We start from the raw sequence: 21,153 nt of genomic DNA, 5'->3' as shown, positions 1-21,153 counted from the left end.
AAAAGCGCTATAATATTAACAAAAGCACTATAATAAAAAAATTTAGACATAATTAAAATTGATAGACAAAGAGGACAAAAGCTCCATATCAGTGCAAAAATGATAATTAATGTGTAAAAGCGCTAAAACCCTAACGAAAGCGCCAAAACTGTTAGACAAAGGCACCAAACTGCGGAACAAAAGCGCTAAAGCGCAACCTGTGCGTGAAAATTTTGGAAAATCACAACAACAAAAAAAGTGATCAGAAGGTTGCGTGTTCGATTCACGTCGGGTTCACCAAATGATGCAATGCAAAAAGGGCACAAGGCACAAACACAAGTTCAAACGTTAATAGATTAGTTCCAACCAAAACTAAACATAAATGAACTCAAAAACCTTAAGATGCATACCAAGAGAGATATAAAGCAAACAATGAAAAGAATACATAAACCAAAGAGAGAAAGAAGACTCCCTAAGATGCTCCCAAAGATGCTCATAGATGTTTCTTCCTTTTTCCTCTCCTCTCCAAGTCCCACATGAGTGTAGCTCTCAACTTTTAGCATTATCCATGAATGTCATATGAAGATTCAAGATGGTTGTAAATGAAAACAAATGCTTATGCAAGTGTAAATGATTTTCTATGAGAAAGCTCCTAATTAATGTCTATGGGAATTTTAGTATAATAACAATGCAAAATGCTTCCCTCTTTTCTTGAGAAATGAGGTCCTTTTATAGGGAAAAATGTTGATTGAATGGCCAAGATTGAGTGGGCTTGTGAAGGGCTAGCATTGATAGGTTTGTGATCCATGTGATGGCTTTCAACCCAATCCCATGATGGCAAGTGTCAACATGAGATGGCTTGAGAGAAGAGGGAAGAAGCATTAAATGATTGAGATGACATGAAGGTTACCCTAGGAGGGTTTGGTTAGGCTTGAGTTAGTGGATAAATCTTTTATCCAATGGATAAACTCTTGTGCAAGAGTTAATGGAGATAACCATGGTCACAACAATGAATGCTTGAAGAGACCCATGAGTTAAATGAGGGTTGAGTTAGAGGGAAAGTCTATAACCATGTGGGTAAGCTGAGTTAACCATTAATGGTTATGTAAGAGCCATAAAGGCTTTAAATGACTTTGGGGGTTAACTTGTTGAAGAATAAAAGCCTTTAATGCATTTCAAAGACTTTGAGGCATTTTTGAGAAGTGACCTTTGTTTGGGAATGTGCAAATGATTAGAGAGGGGGATTAGGCTAATTAAAGGGGGGTTAGAAGAATTTAGAAGGAAGTTAGTGGGCAAGTGGGTTTGATGGGTAAGAGAAAATAGGATTTTATTTTAGAAATAAAATCTATTTATTGGTGCAACTTGCATTTGTAGGAAAATGCAAGTGGGGTGGGATTTCAAATAAATTTTAATTTATTTTAAAAGGGGAATTTGATTTGTGTTTTTAAATAAATGTTGATTTATTTAAATGAGAGGAATGAGGGAAATTAAATAAATTAGATTTATTTAATAACTGGGTTATAGATAGGGATTTTAATTTAAATAAATGTATGTAATTTATTTAATTAAAATAACAGAATGGGGGTTGAATGAATTAATTAAATGTGAATTTAATTAATAGAGGGATATTAGTGTATGAAATAAATATTAAATATTTATTTTATTTAGTGGACAAATTTATGTGTCTACACAAAGTATCCATCCAACGTCAACAATCGACATTGATCATTTGTGTATGACCACTCCCCATATTTTGAGAAGAATAAATCTTCATCAAAAGACTAACTTGAAGAAGAGACAACCTAGTTCCAAGGAACTTATCAAGAGGAGTAAATTTCTCTATAGCAACAGTCAACTCTTTAAATTACATCGCATTTTCTTACAACATATGCGGTTGTATATCCAAGGAAAAACCAACCAATTTGACAAAGAACCTTTGAGAATTAAGGCTTACATTCAGAAAGCAGCATTCAACCAACTCCTTAATAGGGGAGGAAGGATTAATCCCTCCTTGTTTCCAAAGTTTCTTGTCACTTACAACGAAGCTCGACCTGAGCCACCAACTCCACCAAGAACCCCAATAGAAGAAGAAGAATTCACTACAATAGAGATATATTGATGCCCACTATCACTCGATCTCATAAAAACAAAAAAAAAGGATTCACAATCAAAATCAAGCATGAATCGTAGGGAGACCAATCCTTTTGATGAATATGCAAATATGGAAGAAACAACGATCACCAAAGAGCTTCTCCAAGAGTGTCAAGAGAGTGTTGCTTTCCAAAAACTCGTAGAAAGACATAAAATCAGATAAGACAAAATATCTCATCATGCTAACTATTAAAGGAGTCAATATTCCTGAGGATTTTGTCACACAAAACTTAAGGAATACGAATGAGATAATTTCACGAACAAGGGCGAGAAACTATACTTACAATACCCAGAATCAATAACACCTAAGAGGAGATAAAACACATGATGAAGAAAACATACGCAACCGAGATCACACCCATGAACAAGATAACACTCACGAACAAGACAATACCCGCAATCGGGACAATCTTAATGAACGAGGGGAAACTCCCCATCGAAGGACCAATGCACCCCTAGTTGTTTTTACGCAACAACTCCAAACACTTCAAAGACAAATGCAAGACATGCAAAAAGGAACCACAATATGATACTCATTAGAAGACATTTTTTCTTATCCTTTTGATAGGAGATTAAACATGGTACCTTTTCCCCCAAATTCGAATATACCATAGTATGACGAATACGATGGTAAGAGTGATCCCCGTGATCACGTTCAAGAATTGTGTATTATGAGCTTGGAGTTCGCTCACAATGACACATACTTAATGAGGCTATTCCCAAGAAGTTTGGGAGGGAAAAACAATGGAGTGGTTGTCAAAACTCACACCTCCCATCAGATCATTTGATGAGTTGGTGAATAAATTCATAACACAATACTCCTATAATATCCAACACGCGATCACCATGCTTGACGTATGCAATACAAAACAAAAGAACAATGAAACATTCATGGTGTTTCTACAATGATGGAGGCGCATGGTCGCAAGGTACCCACAAGATGTGTCTGAAAAGGAAAAGATGGAAATCTTCATAGACAATCTGAATAGTGAAATGATTTATCATCTCAAACTACAATGCATACCATCTTTTGCAAAATTAATAGAGAATGGTATCTAAGTAGAGGAAGCTTCCATCAAGAAAGGAACCTTGAAGTTCTTTAAGGAAGGTGTTAGTTCATCAAACAATAACACCTTTAACAATCAAAACAATAACAACAACTCAGACAAGTCCATATTTTTGACAAGAAACAAAAAACGTTGTTAATGATGGGGTAGTTGATGCCAACAATGTAAAGTCTAAACAACCAGTGTTGACTCTATCAGGCAACCCACCATCCAATAATGATCAAAGAAGTGCCAATCAAGGCACTAAAACTTATCAATCAAATACCAACCAAGGAGCTTCAATGTCAAAAAACAACAACAATCACCAAGGGAACAACAACAACAACCTAGGGAACAACACAAACCAAAGAGGCAACACTAATACTTCCCCATATCGATGAATATACACACCAATAGGACAAACCTTGAAATCAGCATTTCAAGAGCTATTGGCAAATAAGATCATCACATTTCTAGCCACAAGCAACTTTGAACCCCAAGTCAAACCACCATGCTAGAGTGACTCACATTATTGTGATTATCATCGAAACAAGGGGCATAGAACAAATGATTGCATGAGGTTGAAGAACCTATTTCAAGATATGATAGACAAGGGAGACCTAATGGTCGATGTTCATAAAACTAATGGTGACCATGAAGCTTTCAAAAATCCTCTTCCTAATTATGACAAGGGAGGAGCATCAACGTCAAACAACACCAAAGGAGCTTGTATCAATCACATATACAAAAACACCATCAATCACATATCGGCATATGACAATCAAGTGAATGTCATAAAAATCAAAGACAAACAAGAACTTGCGTCAATAAATGTGACAACAAGAGCTCAAAAATATGTCTTGAAGGGGTCATCAACAACAACAACTCTCCCCAAGGCTCGATATAACTTGGTTAACCAACTACGGAGAACACCCACTCAGATATCTATACTTGAGCTTCTCAAATTTTCACCAAAACACAAGGATATCTTGGAGCAATCCCTTGTCGAAACAACCATTCCAAATGATCTGGATATTGATCAATTCCAAGCCATGGTGGCCCATATAATGGTGCCACATAACATATATTTTTCTATACACGATGATGTCTCCTTGAGTCGTTTGTATAACACCCCACTCCATGTCGAGTTCTTAGTCTATAAACATTGGGTAATAAGAGTATTAATAGATGGAGGAGTTGGTCTCAATATATGTACCCTAAAGCTTATCTGTGCATTGGGCTTCTCTGAGAAAGCTATTGATCCCAAAAAGAAAATCACTATCAAATTCTATGATGATGAAGAAAGATTATCTAAAGGAACCGTGATACTACTCATTTAGGTAGGTCATGTACAAAGAGACACAATGTGCCAAGTCTTGGACATAGACTTGACATACAATATACTATCGGGTCATCCATGGATCCATGAAATACAAGTGATACATTCCATGTACCATCAATGTCTCAAGTTCCCCTACAATGGACATGAAATTTCAATATCTGCAGATACTAACCCTTTTCAGTACTGCAATGCTATGGGGGCAGCTCAAGGTAGCCTGGTTCCACACAACAGGGAGGTCCAAGCTTCCTCATCATCCAACCATCAAGAATAACTCAAGTCCCTATCCATGAACTTCAAGCAAAAGATGAAAATAAAGGACCAAGGCATGGGGGAGTACTCTTTTGAACCCTTGTGTCTATCTAAGTTGTCAACTTCACCAAGGTCTTATGGAAAACCTTCCACATCAAGATATCAGGTAGCACAATCCATCACAAAGTTTGATGGTAAATTTATCCAAATGGGCACACTGGTTGAAGAATCAGAAGATAAAGACATCCTTAGCTGGCTATACAAGGATGAGGAAGAAATCAGAGTTGCTACCCTAGAAGTAGTCGTACCAACACAACAATATAGAAATGGGTTCCAGATCATGGAACGAATGGGATACAACGGAAAAGGACCTATTGGCAAGCGTCAAGAAGGAATCATAGAACCCATACAACCTCGATCACAATTTGCAAAAGATAAAACATGACTTGGGTATGGCCAGCATATTCCCCTAGGCAAAAGTGAGGTCACCATCAGAAACCTCAATGGAAAGAAAAGAAAAAGCATAACGAAGACTCATGGCAAGAATCACTACACCAAGCAGCAAAAAAGTCAAGGAATGAGCAAAAACATGAATAAAATGAGAGGGGACAAGAAGAATTCACTATCCAAAGGGAGGAAGCTTCTTATAAGAAAGTACATCATGTACAAGAACCTGATCAAACCAAGGCCGAGCCATGACCTAAGGGAATTTCTACTTAAAGAAAGGAAATGGTGTATGAACAAATTCAAAGAGTACAAGCAAGCACCAATCTCGAATCAGAACAAGCTACCAATCTTGTGTCAATTATCAGTGATCTTTTCTCACCATACAACATACCTATCAAATTCAATGAAGCCACCTGGGATAGCAATTCTGAAACATATTCCAATGAGTATGAGTGGGACACCTATTCTAATGTTACTGAAGATATTGAGGTGGATACAATCCACACATACACACCCATTTCTCATGAGGGGCAAGGCTCAAGATCTCGATCATTTGAATTCAGACCATAACATATCTATGAGGCTAGTGAGAACGAGCAGTGACAATACGAACGAGGCAATTTCAATGAGAGTACCATCGAAGACCCTGAGAATATCATAGACCTCACTGATGTCCCAAACAACTATGGCATTGTCTCCATCATGACACTTACAACAACTGATCTTGACCTGCCAAATGACTCCCTACTGCTCATATATCCTGACCTCATAGATTGGGAAGAACCCAAAAATGATGATATACCACTATTCCCAAACGATGAGTCAATTGTCCAATACCTGTGCTCAGTCAACCTATAAACATGCTCCACTAATGAACCACATAACGATATCTGCAATCAAGGGAGTGCCAAGTCTCTCAGTCACAAAAACAAAATTAAAAAATGGATCTAATGATGAAAACCATTTAATGGTAATGTTAGATCGCAAAAAACAAAAAAATAAAAATAAAGGACGTATATGAAGGTAAAAACCTTTTTGAGACACCTGAAGATGGGAGACTTGACAGTCTTCCTGAACATTACCTGGAGAGATCGCCAATCTTGATTTATCCAACTCAATCAATAAATATCGGCACTGAAGCGGCAGCCAAAACCATACATCTGGCATAATCACTCACAAAAAAAGAAAAACCAGATTTTGTCAAATTCTTCATGGAGAAGAAAATCATTTTTTCTTGGTCTTATGCTGACATGCCAGGGGTAGATCTGAATCTAATCATGCATCACTTGTCCATCACTCCTAGAGCTAAACCTGTCAAATAGAAATTCAGGAAGATGAATCTACATGTGGCATTATTAGTCAAAGCATAACTGAAGAAGTTATTAGATGTCAGATTCATCCGACCTATAGACTATGCCGAATGGATCTCAAACATTGTACCATTTTCTAAACCGGATAAAAGCATAAGGATTTGTACAGACTATAGAGACCTCAACAAAGCTTGCCCGAAAGATGACTTTCCTTTGCCAAGCATCGACGCCATTTTTGATCTAGCAGCAGGGCACTCAATGCTATCACTCATGGATTGTTTTTCGGGCTACAAGGGTGAACTCACAAAGTTGGTTCTCACTTTTTGGTACATCCTGATTTTTGTTGAAATCGTACATTTTTTAGAAAATATAATGATTTAAGCTTTAAGAGGTCCCATTTGAAGTAATTAATTGAAGAGAGTTCAATAAAAGGCTCTTAGATCAAAATTTCTTGGATAGAACCTCTCTACTTCTAAATCATACTTGCAATGGAGTCTCCTTTGCATCTATCAAATGCTGATAAAAAACCAATTTTACATTAGCTTTTGGGGGGTCAAATTAATTCATTTATTTTTTTATTTTTTTTAGGCATTTAGTCCTTATCATAAGCTTTCCAAATAGTATAACTTTTAATATATTTAATTTCATTAATATATTTTTATTTTATTTCTTATGAATGTAGGTTTTTCATCGAACATGAACTTCTTTGTTCAATGCATTGGGAAAAATAGTAAACTAATTCAAAAAAATTCTAAAAAATATCTATGCACTAGGTATTGGTGTTTTCTTTCTAAAAACAAAAATAAAATTGAATTTTGATATATATAGAACAAGTTATGTGTACAAATGTACACCTATATCTGAATTATAATTAGTCGAAATTCAAATATTAATAAAATGAAAAATATTCAACATATCACTATCAAACCAACTGCATGCCCTGGGTATTGATGTTACAAACCAAAATTCAAAAGAATTAAGTTTTTATCATTTATAGAAAAAAAATTATACGTTTCGGGATACACATCACTCTTAGAAAATGTTGTTTGCAGTAAAAAACTACTTTTCGAGGGAGATGGAAAAATCAATAAAATTTTATTCAAACAAATTTGAAAAAAAAATATTTAGAATCTACAAACAAGATGCTAAAAATCACTAGTTTATATCATCTTCAAATTCTTAACGGTTTAAAAGTTATAGGTGTCGGAAAGTGAAGTTTTTTTTTAAAATATTCATCTAAGTGTCAAAGTTGGTCAAATAGTGGGAACCAGTATTGTGAATTCACCCACAACCAAATTAAGATAGCTCCAGAGGATCAAGATAAGACTGCATTCACATGTCCATGGGGAACATATTATTGGAACGTTGTGCCTTTTGGCTTGAAAAATGTTGGCACAACTTATCAAAGAGTCATGACAACAATTTTCCACGATATGATGCATACTTTCATGGAGGATTATGTAGATGATTTGCTAGCTAAATCATTCACAAGAGTTGAGCACTTGGACATCCTAGATAAAATCTTTCAATGATTGGAGCAATTCAATGTCAGATTAAACCCTAAGAAGTGTGTCTTTGGGGTCACATCCGGCAAACTTTTGGGCTACATTGTATCAGAAAAGGGCATCGAAGTGGATCCAACAAAGGTTCAGGCTATCATGGAGATGCCACCTCCTAAAAACATTAGCCATCTACAATCTCTGCAGGGTAGGCTATAATCCATCAAACGATTTATCGCTCAGTTAGGAGATAAATGTCTTCCATTCAATCATCTGCTTCATAAGAATATACCTTTTAGATGGGAAGACAAATGTGCAGAATCATTCCACCAACTCAAACAATATTTGTTGAATCCACCAGTTTTTGTACCACCAATAGCAGGCAAGCCACTCATCCTCTATATATCAATAACAAAAGTATCATTGGGGGCACTGCTAGCACAAGAAGATCCAACAGGCAAAGAAAGGGATATCTATTACATCAGCAGGACACTGAACGGATATGAACTCAATTATACATTCATTGAAAAGGCTTGCTTAGCAATGGTGTTTTCTTCTCAAAAGTTTCGCCACTATATGTTAGCCCACACAATCAAGATGGTAGCAAAAATTGATCCTCACAAGTATCTACTCATCAAGGTCACTCTCACAAGAAAATTAGCTAAATGGGTCATGATCCTAAGTGAGTTCGACATTCAATACATAGAATGATGAGCCATCAAAGGACAAGCGATTGGAGATCAACTGGCAAAAGCACCTTTACCAGACAAAAATCCACTACAGGTGGAATTTATAGATACAAATGTGCTCACCATCACACCCAAGCAATGGATCCTATACTTTGATGGATCTTATACCCAACATGGATCAGGTGTCGACATCTTGTTCATCACTCTAGAGGGACACACACTTCCAATATCTTACAGATTAATGTTCTCCTACACCAATAACATTATCGAGTATGAAGCCTTGGTCACTGGTATCAAAATAGTTGTGGAATGGAGAATCACAAAAATGAAAGTCTATGGAGATACTCAATTAGTCATGAATCAGGTCAACAATGATTATCAAACAAAGGATGACAAGTTGATTCCCTACAAATGCATGGTGGACGATTTTAAGAAGTATTTTGTGAACATCACCTTCGAGCAAATTCCAAGGTTGGATAACAAAGTTGCCGATGCAATGGCCATTATTGCCTCAATCTTACAACTTCTAGATAAACAAAATCATTATGAATTCCTGGTGGAGCAATTATTTTCCCCAGCCTATGACAATTCAGAATCCCAAGTTATCTATGCCCTGACCGGTTCTGATTCCCCTCTATACGGGAAAATCCATGACTATCCTAAAGACAATACTTTCCCACCTGACTTATCTCACAACCAAAAATGAAGCTTCATCTGACAAGATGCCTACTATACCTTAACCATTGACACACTTTACCGTCAAGGTCTAGATGGTACTCTTCTTCAATGCCTTGATCGTAATGAATCTGACTCCGCCTTACATGAGCTTCACAAAGGTATTTGTGGTACACATTCAAGTGGTCCTACTCTCACCAAGAAACTTATGAGAATGAGATATTACTGCTCGACAATGGAAGGAGATTCCTATCAATTTTAAGGAAGTGTCCTAAATGCCAAATTCATGGTAACCTCATACATGCACCAGCACATGAGCTGCAGCCATTCACCACATCATGGCCTTTCTGTCAATGGGGACTTAATCTAGTGGGAAATATCCATCCTTCCTCGTCAAATGGGCACAACTGCATCATCATGACCACTGAGTACTTCACCAAATGGATTGAAGTAGCTCCATTGACTACAGTGACTGGCAAATAGATTGCTTCCTTCATCTTGAATTACCTCATCTGTCGGTACGACATCTCTAGCTCCATTATCATAGATAATGGAAGACCCTTTAAAAATCAAGATGTCCAAGAGCTTTGTGAGCGATTTCATATCCAACATCACTTTTCGACACCTTATTATCCGCAAGGGAATGTTCAAGCAAAGGTCTCCAACAAAACAATTATGAAAATCCTCAAGAAAATTGTGAATGATGCTGGCAAAGATTGGCATGTACAACTCAATCCTGCACTTTGGGCCTACAAATCAAGTATCCGCACACCTACAGGAGCTACGCCATATTCATTGGTATATGGATCAAAACCTATTTTACCTATTGAGGTAGAAATCCCATCTCTTTTAGTATCTTTGAAGGGCCTCATACGAGATGAGGAATATCGAGTGAACAGGTTGCAGGAACTAGAGCTTCTTGATGAAAACCAACAATGTTCCTATGACCATCTCAAGGCATATCAGCAACGAATGTGCAGAAGCTATAATCACAAAGTCATCCCAAGGGCTTTCAAAATTGGTGATCTAGTCCTGAAGGAAAATCCTAGAAATCAGCAAGACCGAAAGAAGAAAGGGAAGTTTGAGCCCAACTAGTTGCGACCATTTGTCATCATATCAACCTATGGATCAGGAGCATATCAGTTGTCAAATTTAGAAGGGGACATGCTCGACTAACCAACCAACAACATCCATCTGAATAAATTCTAAACTTGAGTCGTCCAATGCACGGATCAAGCAAAAAAAGAAAAAATAAATAAATAAAAGTATCAAAAAATTGTCACTAAGGTGAAAACCTGACAAACAGGCCTTGTGACAAAAAAAGTACAAAACAATAAAAAATAAATAAAAAAGTGGTGAAAACTTGGCAACAAGTGCCACTTGTGAGAGAACGGCTCCTCTATTTATTGGTACTTGTATCATATCTTTAATCCATCTGATCCAAAACCCATAGCCATCGCAGAGCACTTATACATGTAGCATTATCCCGAACATACTTAGCATAGTCCATGTCCTTGATTATCTAAATAGTTATCCATATCATATCCCACCATGGCTTGGTGATCAATGTATATTCCACATCAACAAGTGTCCATAACTGGGGGCAACATTCATCTCGCTTTAGCATTTAGACAACAAACAAGGATCGCAACATACTAGGGAAACCATTGTCAAAACTACTCATCGGACTAGAAAACAGGATCATTATCCAACTACAAATGCAACACACACACGATGGATGATATATTCTGAATTATGATTTGTTTACATTTGGCATAAAGTTTTGACTATTTGATCTTGATTTCTGAATCATTAGATCTCCTGAGCTACTCAAGGATGCACTGAGCTAGAGAAGAAATGAAGGAGTCTGATACTTTTTGGTTTTTTGTCTGTGACGTGATCATTCGTATGGTACAAATTTGTCTCGAGACATGATTGGAAACATACCATTGAAGACATTTTCTATTTTTCACATACAAATGGTTAACTCTTGTCTGTTTTACACAAGCAACACTTAGGTCATCTTGGTTCAATTATACCTCGACGCTTGTGTCATATTGCAATATCAAAAATCATGTAAGTTATACTCAAGTCATCATGGTTTAATTATACCATGATGCTTGTATTAATTTTCAACATATCAAAAGCTCAATGATGACAAAAAGAGCACAAACAAAGTGACTAGCAGGAATGACAACGACAGGATTAAAATGATCATTTAGTGGCATTTCATACTCAGTTGCATTCATTTAGCTGCATTTATGCATCTCATATCATTATCATTATCATCTCATTTTCAAGATACATCTCATCATCATCATCTAGTCACATTCATCATTGCATCCCCCACATGCATATCTATCGTATCCTCATGGAATCTTTCTTCACTTTCATATCTTCATCATTCATCCAACTCTCATCTATCATGTCTTATACAAGATGTATCTTTCCTGAAACCAAACGTTTTGGTCAAGTCTTATACAGGATATATCGTTCCTGAAACTAGACGTTTTGATCATCTTTGTCTTATACATGAGGTGTCATTCCTAAAACCAGACTTGATCTCAATCTTATCAATTCTATCAATCCATTTCATCTGATACATTCTATCATGTCTTATATTTGATATATCTTTCCTAGAAACAGATGTTTTGATCAAGTCTTATACAGGATATATCATTCCTGAAACCAGACGTTTTGATCATCTTTGTCATATACAAGAGGTGTCATTCCTGAAACCAGACTTAATCTCAATCTGATCAATCTTACCAATCCAATCAATCTTATCAAAACCCATGTAGGTCATCAACTATCCACTCTTCTATCTTTCAAATAGCTTTCTTCTTCTTTTGAGAGATCATTCATGCCTTTAGTGCATGAACGATCTCCCAAGAGGGCATTATCATATCGAATCTCCACATCAATTTCATATCAGTCTCATATCGACATCTGTCTCATATCAACTTTTCGTATCAAATTAGTTCTTCATATCTAGAGCACCATATCAAATCTTGACATCAATTCCATATTAGTCTCATATCAACTTTTCATGTCAAATTAGTTCTTCATATCTGGGGCTTCATATCGACAAAGGGCATTATCATATCGAATCTCCATATCAGTCTCATATCAGCTTCATATCAACCAATCAATTCCATATCACCATATCATATCAAAATGCTATAAGTCTCATATCAGCTTCATATCGACCAATCAATTCCATATCAGCGTATCATATCAAAATGCTATCAGTCTCATATCAGCTTCATCTCGACAGAATCATATCAACGTATCATATCAAAAACAGTTTTTATCCGGGGAATCATATCGAACATTTTGGCAAACAACATCATATCGATCAAATTTTGGCAAGCATATCCAATGATTTTCTTTGAATCAAAATGTGCACACACGTCATTTCAAAGGGGCAAAATGTAGACGTATAAATCTGACCACTTTCTTAAATAAATATTTAATATTTATTTTAACCCCATCCCTCCTATTAATTAAATCCTATTTAATTAATTTCTTCATTTTCATCTATTTGATTAAATAAAGTACTCAATTTATTTAATTAAATTCACCTAAACCTTTTCTAGCCTTTAATTAAATAAATCACTTTATTTAATTAATTCCTCTTTCTTTCTGTTAATTAAATTTATATTTAATTAAATTGACCCTTGCATATAAATAAATCTAATTTATTTATAAAAATTCTCCCACTTGTATTTATGCAAGTTGCATCTATTTTAGTTGAAATAAAGCAATTTTATTTTAATTAAAATTCTTTTTCTCCCACTTGCATTTTCCTACATCTCCCACTTGCTTCCTAATCATCCTTCTAGAAACCTCCCCTAATCATGTCTAATCTCCTAATCATGTCCCTTCCCTAAATTTGAGGAGGTCACTTCTCAAATTTGGAGGAAAGTCTTCTAAATGCATTTAACGCTTTATTTCTTCAACAAGCTAACTTGTTGAGTTCCCCAAATCTGGATGGACTCTTACAATTTTGTCCTGAAAGTCTTCCAAACCATTAATGGTTAAACCTTCCCCTCATGGTTAGAGAATTTCTCTCTAACTTAACCCTCATCTAACCCAAGGGTCTTATCAAGGACCCATGTCTTTAACTTTGGTTATCCTATTAACCCTTGCACAAGAGTTTACCCCTTGGGTAAGACCTTTTTCCAATGGATGACCCTAGCCGAACCATAACCTTACCTCCTAAGGTAACCTTCATGTCTCCTCAAGCATTTAATGCCTCTTGCATCTCCTCTCAAGCCACCTCTTGTTGAAAATTGTCACCATTTCATTGGTGAAAATTGTAAACATGGATTGAGTAACCTTCTTTTTTTTGAATAAAAGAGTAAATTTTTTATTGAAACATAGACACAAAAATTACAAGGAGGGCCAAAGCCCCAAGACCCCAAAAAAGAGCCTCAGGCCCAGTCCAAGATCAACCAACATCATAACTATCCATCCTCAGCAAAAATCTTCTGCAAGTCCTGACAGTAGTCCAGGGAGAGATGCTCCCATCCTTCAATTTTCCAATCACTGTCATGATCTGAAGCCCACTTAGCCAAACAATCAGTTGCTCTATTCCATTCACGAGGAATGTGGATGAAAGACACCTGCTCCACTAAAGAACTAATTTGAAGAATATGTTGAACAATCCCTGCCAGCTGCCAATGAATCCCACTCACCTTCTTCTCTGTCAGCAAATTAACAATAATTTGTGAATCTAATTCACAGATAACCTTCCTTCTACCCAACTCCCAAGTCCGCTCCAAGGCATAGAGAATAGCAAGTCCCTCCATAAAATTATTAGATTGCCTCCCTTTATGCACCGAAAATTAAAAAACCACCTCCCCCATACAATTCCTACGTACACCACCAACCCCTACAGGGCCTAGGTTACCCTTGGAGGAGACATCGGTGTTAATCTTGATAAACTCATCCTGAGGGGGTCTCCACCTTCCCACCCTTTGGAACTTCTTCATAGCGCCTCTACCTCTTCTGACACAAGCGGAGATGGGAGACAACTCCTTCCAGCCAAACCTACTCACAATATCCGCCTCATCTCTATCCAAAGGAAAATTCACATCACATTTGGCTTCCACCGTCTCATGAATCATAACCATAATTCTATTCCACACTTGTTGCACTAATAGTTTGGCCTCACGAAAGATCCTTCTATTCCTCTCAAGCCTGATCTGCAAGAGAATGAAAATGGGCCCAACATACCAGACCGTCTGGAGGAAGGGGGACGAGATAGGAGGTATGCCCAAACTTCTCTAGAACTCCATCAGAGAATCTGCGTGAACACAAAGATGCTTCCACACCCCTCACCAGTAATGCCAAATAAGCATAGAGAAGGGACATCTGAAGAAAAGATGTGAGGAATCTTCCTCCCCATTACCACACAAAGCACACATCAAAGGCCCCATGAATCCCCGCTTGCAAATATTATCCCAGGTTAGGCATCTATTCCAGGCCAGAGTCCAAGTGAAGCAATTGCACTTCAGCCAAGAAGAATTGTTCCAAACCTGTTTCCACCAGTGCACCTCTCTCCCCTCCAATCTTCGGTTCAGCAGAACCCGATTGTTTAGTCCTAAAGGTATAATTGGTGAATAATCAATACACAGTAATTCCTACACGTACCAAGCATTTATAGAATAGAACAATTGTACATCATAACATAAATGATAGATGATAATAATTAGACAAGAAAGTTATATCTTTATTCCAGTGTCCCGAATTGTTCATACATGATCCCCCCTGCCGAGGTTCCAACCAAACAATATATAACCCGACGGTTGGCCAAGTGCTAACCGTCACCAACTCCCAACTACCTGACGGGAACCTCTCGGCAACAACAAAGCATAAACACACATAACACACTTATAATTATTATTCATACTAACACACGTTTTTACCCCTAACATTATGTTAATGGAGCTAGTTAGTATCTTTTCTATTGTCGTCGTACTAGTTTATGCTGCCAGTACAGCCAGACTAATCTGTGGCAATGATACTCGTCACTGTGCCTGCAGCTCCCCTTCTCTAATCTTCTAGAATAGTACCCCCACTGGTTGTACATCTCCTACTAGGCTGGCGACTACAAGCGCCTCTTGAGGTACCAGGTGTGCTGAGGCTAATTTTGAGGGTGTAAACTTTACCCTCGTACTCTTCCATTGCGCCCGCAATCCCTCCTGTTGCTCCTCTTCTTCATCTTCTTCCTGCTGCCACGACTCTGTTTCCTCTTCCTCCTTTATGGCGGTGTGTTTCGATAGATGGAACCCTTCATCCCCACTTTACTGCTCTTATGTTTCTTCCACTTCCTCTGAATCCTCGGCACTGCTAACCTCTTCAATTTCCACAGATGTGTCTAGCTTCCTCCTCTTTCGTGTGGGTTGCACCATGTCGCCAAGGATGTCTAGGTGAATGTAGTAGTACATGGTGGGTTTATTTGGTTTAACCCATCCATGAGGTTCAAACATACCCCAACCCTCTGGTGGTACCTACAGGTGTATGACATCTAGGAACAAGTTGATGGCATGATGGCACATGTAGAATGCTTTGTGTTCCAATCTCAGGAAGTTGTGGATGCGTTCTGCCAGGAGTTGCCCCCAGTTGTACACTTTCTGCATCTGATCCCGTTCATTAATCCAATCATCCATATGGCGATGTCAAAGGCATGGCTGGCCCCTATCAAATGGCTTTTAACCAGGTCCATTAACATCCTCCATTCTCCTAGTGCAATAAAGCTACACTTCATTCCTCTACTATCGACCCAGATGCTCTTCCACTATTCTTCCATGAGGTCGTCTCTGGACACAAGGTCCATCAACCATTTTTTCTTTTCTTTGGTGACTTTTTTGGTTAGTTTGGCAGCAGATGCTCCTTTATCCAGTATGCCAAATACGCGCCTAAAATCCTCAGGTTTGAATGAAACCTGCACTGTGTACCCTTGAAACCGGATGACCGAAGCTCGTTCATGTGGGTTATAGCTGGATACCATGGTCCGTAGAACTGGCTCGAACTCTTTAATGTTGAATATAGGCATCTACACAGCATGGTCGACCTGTGCTTTTTTGAGTGATTCCTTCATCATATGGTCTGGAGGGTTTTCCTCCCACCAGGTATGGCATTCACTACCAGTCACACTCTCAAATGCTACATTTGCTGCCATGAGTTCCTCTAAGTCCTTTGTTGCCTTCGGTCTGCTCCTAGTTTTCCTACGGCTGGCAAGCTCTGTGGCATTCATGGTTGTGCTGCAACTACCTTTCTCTACTCTTCTACCCATGCCCTTTCCTGAATCGTTATTATAACTATCTAACAGATTGTCTTGCCAGTTGGTACGGCCCATTGTGTGACTCTTCATTTCCCTATTGTACGACCTCCTTGATTGTCCTCACAAGTACCTACTATATGGATGTCTCTACCTATCTTCCTGGTACCTTACGCTGTACGGATATCTCTATCTGTCTAGCTGATGTCGTACGTCATACGGACTTTGCCTTGTGGGTGTGGCTGATGTAGTTTGTCGTACGGATGTCTCTACTCTGCTTGTGCTAGAGGGTGCCATTTGTCATACGGGTGTCTTTGTCTGTCTGGCTAATGTTGTTTGTCGTACAGATGTCTCTGCTTTACACATGCTGGCGGGTGTGGGTCGTACACCATACGGTGGAGGTATACACTCGAGGGTTATGATTGTACGGTAGCATCGTATGCCGTACGACACTTCAAATTGGTACCCCCTTGGTTTTCCTAAGTCGTACTCATACGGCGAATAGTCTTCTCTTCCACATGCCACAATCATAATTGATGTGTGTCGTACACCGTACGAAGCCTGTATGACGTACACTTGCTCCCACTTAGATGAACTTTGTATACCGTACATGTACGACAGCCTAATGTTTTCCCTTCCTCTATTTCATACATCGTACAATGGCTCCAGTATCTCATACCATGAATCTGTATGTCATACAGTATGACCTATGTAAACCTTGCGTTGTACGATAGAACCTGGCAATCCTCTGCAAACTGTATGTCGTATGGTATAGCCCTCAGATGCTCGTTCCTTCTTGATTGTTCACTCCGTACACTATGCAGAATTGTCCCCTCTTGTGCGTGCATACATGTGCTTTGTACTATGTCTTTTGTCCTTGCAGCATGCCACGGATCCATACAGTATACTACTTCCTTTTGTTCGCCCAGTCTTGTCTGGCTGTCAAGTTCATCTTCCTGTATTGTGTGTAATGAGGCTTCATGGGGTTTTTTATAAGCTTTCCCTCTTGCCAGAATTAGGGTTAGGTAAAAATGCCTTATCAATTTAATATAAAATAATTGTCTCTTCAGCAGTCTTACTTTTTCTCTATTATTTGTACTTATACTTGCCTGATTCTTTAATTTGTTCCTGCCTACCGATTTGGACTCAGACTTACTTGCTTTTTTCCCAGTACCTCTCCTCCTCACCCTTCAAAGCCCCTTATTTTTCTATTTGTCTTGCTTCTTTCATATGGCACGGCTTCTTCAATATTAGCTTCCTCGCCTTTAATTTGCCCAGGTACCTTTTGGCCTGATTGTGCCCTCTAGTTGGCCTTCTGCAAGTCACTGGTCAGTTTATTGTATTTGTTTTTTCGGTCAAAGTGTTTCCCTATCTCCTTTGTTTCCATCTTGCTGGCCTATTACCTTGCTTTTTCCTCCCTTTCTTCCCTTTCTTCCTTGGTTTGCCGTTCCTCACCTTGTCCTCCTTCCATTTCTTGTTTAGTTCCCGTTCAAAGTCTCCCTCCTCATTGCTCCTCCTCTTTACTCCTGATGTATTGTTGGGTGTCCTCATTTTTTATTTCTGAGTCGTGCAACCATGTACACACATGTGGTAGTCTTCTGTAGCATTCTTGTGCACAGCAGGTCCCTATGTATTCCAGGTCCCATATTTTGTCCACCAGTGGGGCGGGTCCCACACCCTTGTAGCGGTCATCAATGTACCGGTCCTCGTATTGGTGGTACCATTTTACTCTTTCTCCGTCAATCTCCGATGGTCTAGCTGGGTTGGGAATCACCCAGTATAATGAGTTAGGTCCGACCTCCACCTCGCCTACTCTAGACGCGATGACAAATAGATCCTCTGTCTTCAGTACCATTTTTAAACATGGTCCTAGGGTTGCCCCATATTCTTCCAGGTTGAGTTCTTCCACTAGGTCCCCCGGCTCTACCTCTTTAAGTAGGTTTTCAGTTTTCCTCCGAGCTTCTTCTTCCTCGTCAATGTCATATGCGACCTACACCTCCCAAGCTCCCTCGTATGGGGCCCATTTTTTCCAATATCCTGAAACCCGTACCCACACAGCTGGGTCTCCGAAATACACATTCGTGAGATGTTTGTGAATCCTGGGGACTGCTACACCTTCCACCCTTTTTGGCACAAGTCATTCTTCCATGGCCGACAAGGGCTTTGCCCAGTCGTCATCCCTCCGGTAGGGTTCCCCTTATACTACCAGGTCTTCCTTGACCTCCTTGTTTTGACCAATGGTCCAATTTCCTCTCGTGGCATATCCTAGCATGTTGATCCCAATCACAGGTTTATTTCTTTCCCTGTAGATTTTTAACTTCGAACTGTTCACGGGGTCCCTGATCGGATTGTTATCCAGAATCACGAGTTTCATTGATCCGTTCCTACCGACCTTTCTGATTTTATAGGGCCCAAGTCAATGGACCTTGAACTTCCCTAGTCGAAGTTCGTTCTGACCATTATACTTCAAAACTAACTGTCCCGGCTGGAAGTTGGCCTTCCGTAGATGCTGGTCGTGCCAATGCTTTCGCTGACGTTGTGCCACCTTAGTCGTCCATTGTGCCATCAGTCTCCGTTCATCCAGCTTTACCAACCCATCAAGCCTTGCATTCATACTTTCGATGTCCCCTAATCGATTTTCTACCGCCACCCGAAGGCTTGGCACGGTGTACTTGGCTGGTACCACTGCCTCCTGCCCGTACATGAGTTGAAATGGTGTATGCCCAGTAGTGACTTTGTATGTTATACAGTAGGCCCATAGCACGACTGGTACTCTTTCCTCCAGTCCTCTTGTTCTACCCCACACGATTTGTAGATTATTGATACCAAACCTTGTTGGTTGCTTTTTCCTGTCCATTAGCATGAGGATAGTATGGGCTGGATAGGTTGTGGAATATTTTAAATTCCATGGTCATGGTACGGATTACCTGATTGAAAAAGTGCACTCCTCTATCACTGGTGATTCAAAGTGGTATCTTGTACCTAGTGACAATCTATTCGTACAAGAACCGTGCCATACTCAGAGTTGTGTTATCCGGCAAGGCCCTCACTTCTCCCCACTTGGTGAGGTATTCTATGGCAACTACAATATATTTGCACCGGTGTAGGCTACTTGGCTTCAGAGGTCCCACAAAGTCCAAACCCCATTGTTCAAATAGTTCTTGTGACTACGAAGGGAAGAGGGGCAAGAAGTCCCTCTTGAGAGGTTTTCCCGTTCATTGACAGGTGTCGCATCCGATCACCCACTCTCAGCGTCAGTGTGTAGAGTTGGCTACCATAGCCCTACCAAAAGCACTTTCCTAGCGGTTGCATCTGGTCCCATATGTCCACCTGCCAATCCATTGTGTGCCTCCTTTAGTACACCATGAATTTCCTCCTCCATGACACACCTCCTCAAGATTTGGTCGGGACCCATCTTGTATAGAAGTCCATTAATTAGTTGGAAGGTTTTTCTCTTTAGTGCCAATTTCCTCCATTCCCCTGGAGGCATCACACTTGGAAATGTGGAAGTAGATAGGTACTGGCCTATCTTTTCATACCAGGTTGGTAGTATTGCAATTTGGAACAAGTGTGCATCTGGGAAGTCTTCATTTACTCCCTCGGTCAGTTCTCTTGATCTGATCCTTGATAGCTAGTCTGCTATCACATGGGACTTCCCTGGCCGTATGACAATGGTGAAGGTGAATTCTTGTAAAAGCAGTAGCCACCGACTTACCCTCCCTTGGATGATTGGTTTATTCACTAGGTACATTAGTGCCTGGTGGTCCACATAAAAGGTGAATGGTGTAGCCAACAAGTACTGTCGGAACTTCTGTACTGCATACACCATCCCTAGTACCTCTCGCTCTATTGTGCTATAGTTTCTTTCTACTTTTGACAGGAGTCAACTTGCGAAGAAGATGAAATGGTCTAGTCCTTGTACCCCTACCTGAGCGAGGGTAGCACCAATTGCAAAGTTGGAGGCATCCATGTGCACGTGAAATTCTTTGTTCCAGTTTGGGTATACCAATATCAGTGCACTCACTAGTTGGTCTTTTAATTTTGTGAAGGCTTCTTCTTGCTCCGTACCCCATACAAATGGCTCTCCCTTCCTTATCAACTTATCTAATGGCCATGACACCTACGCAAAGCCCTTGATGAATCTTCGGTAGTAGCCTACGTGGCCGAGGAATGATTTCACCCCTGTTACATTCGTTGGGCTTTCCATGTTGACAATTACTCTTATTTTGTCTGGGTCTATCTTCAGTCCTTCCTTATAGACGATGTGGCCCAGGATTTTCCCTTGTGGTACCATAAATCTGCACTTCTTTGGGTTCAGGGCTAGCCTAGCCTTCCGACACCTTTCCATACACTCCCCCAAAGCCTTTAAATGGGTGTCCTGATCACTGAAAATCGACCAGTCATCCAGGAATGCTCTGAAATTCCCTACTGACATCTTGTCAAAAATGTGCAGAATTATTCACTGGAAGGTTGCCAGT

At 39.3% G+C, this 21,153-nt stretch overlaps 1 protein-coding gene across 1 annotated transcript; it reads right to left on the bottom strand.

Moving 5' to 3' along the window:
- Positions 1-19,091: 19,091 nt before the first annotated feature.
- Positions 19,092-19,532, bottom strand: LOC131858767 (uncharacterized). The gene has a single exon (XM_059212216.1). The coding sequence runs from the start codon at positions 19,530-19,532 to the stop codon at positions 19,092-19,094; it is 441 nt and encodes a 146-aa protein (XP_059068199.1).
- Positions 19,533-21,153: the final 1,621 nt, after the last annotated feature.

Source organism: Cryptomeria japonica, chromosome 10 (genome assembly GCF_030272615.1).
Source record: "Cryptomeria japonica chromosome 10, Sugi_1.0, whole genome shotgun sequence".
In the NCBI taxonomy this organism is placed as follows: Eukaryota; Viridiplantae; Streptophyta; class Pinopsida; order Cupressales; family Cupressaceae; genus Cryptomeria; species Cryptomeria japonica.
The sequence above is the reverse complement of the archived record's forward strand: the minus strand, read 5'-3'. Positions and strand labels throughout refer to the sequence as shown.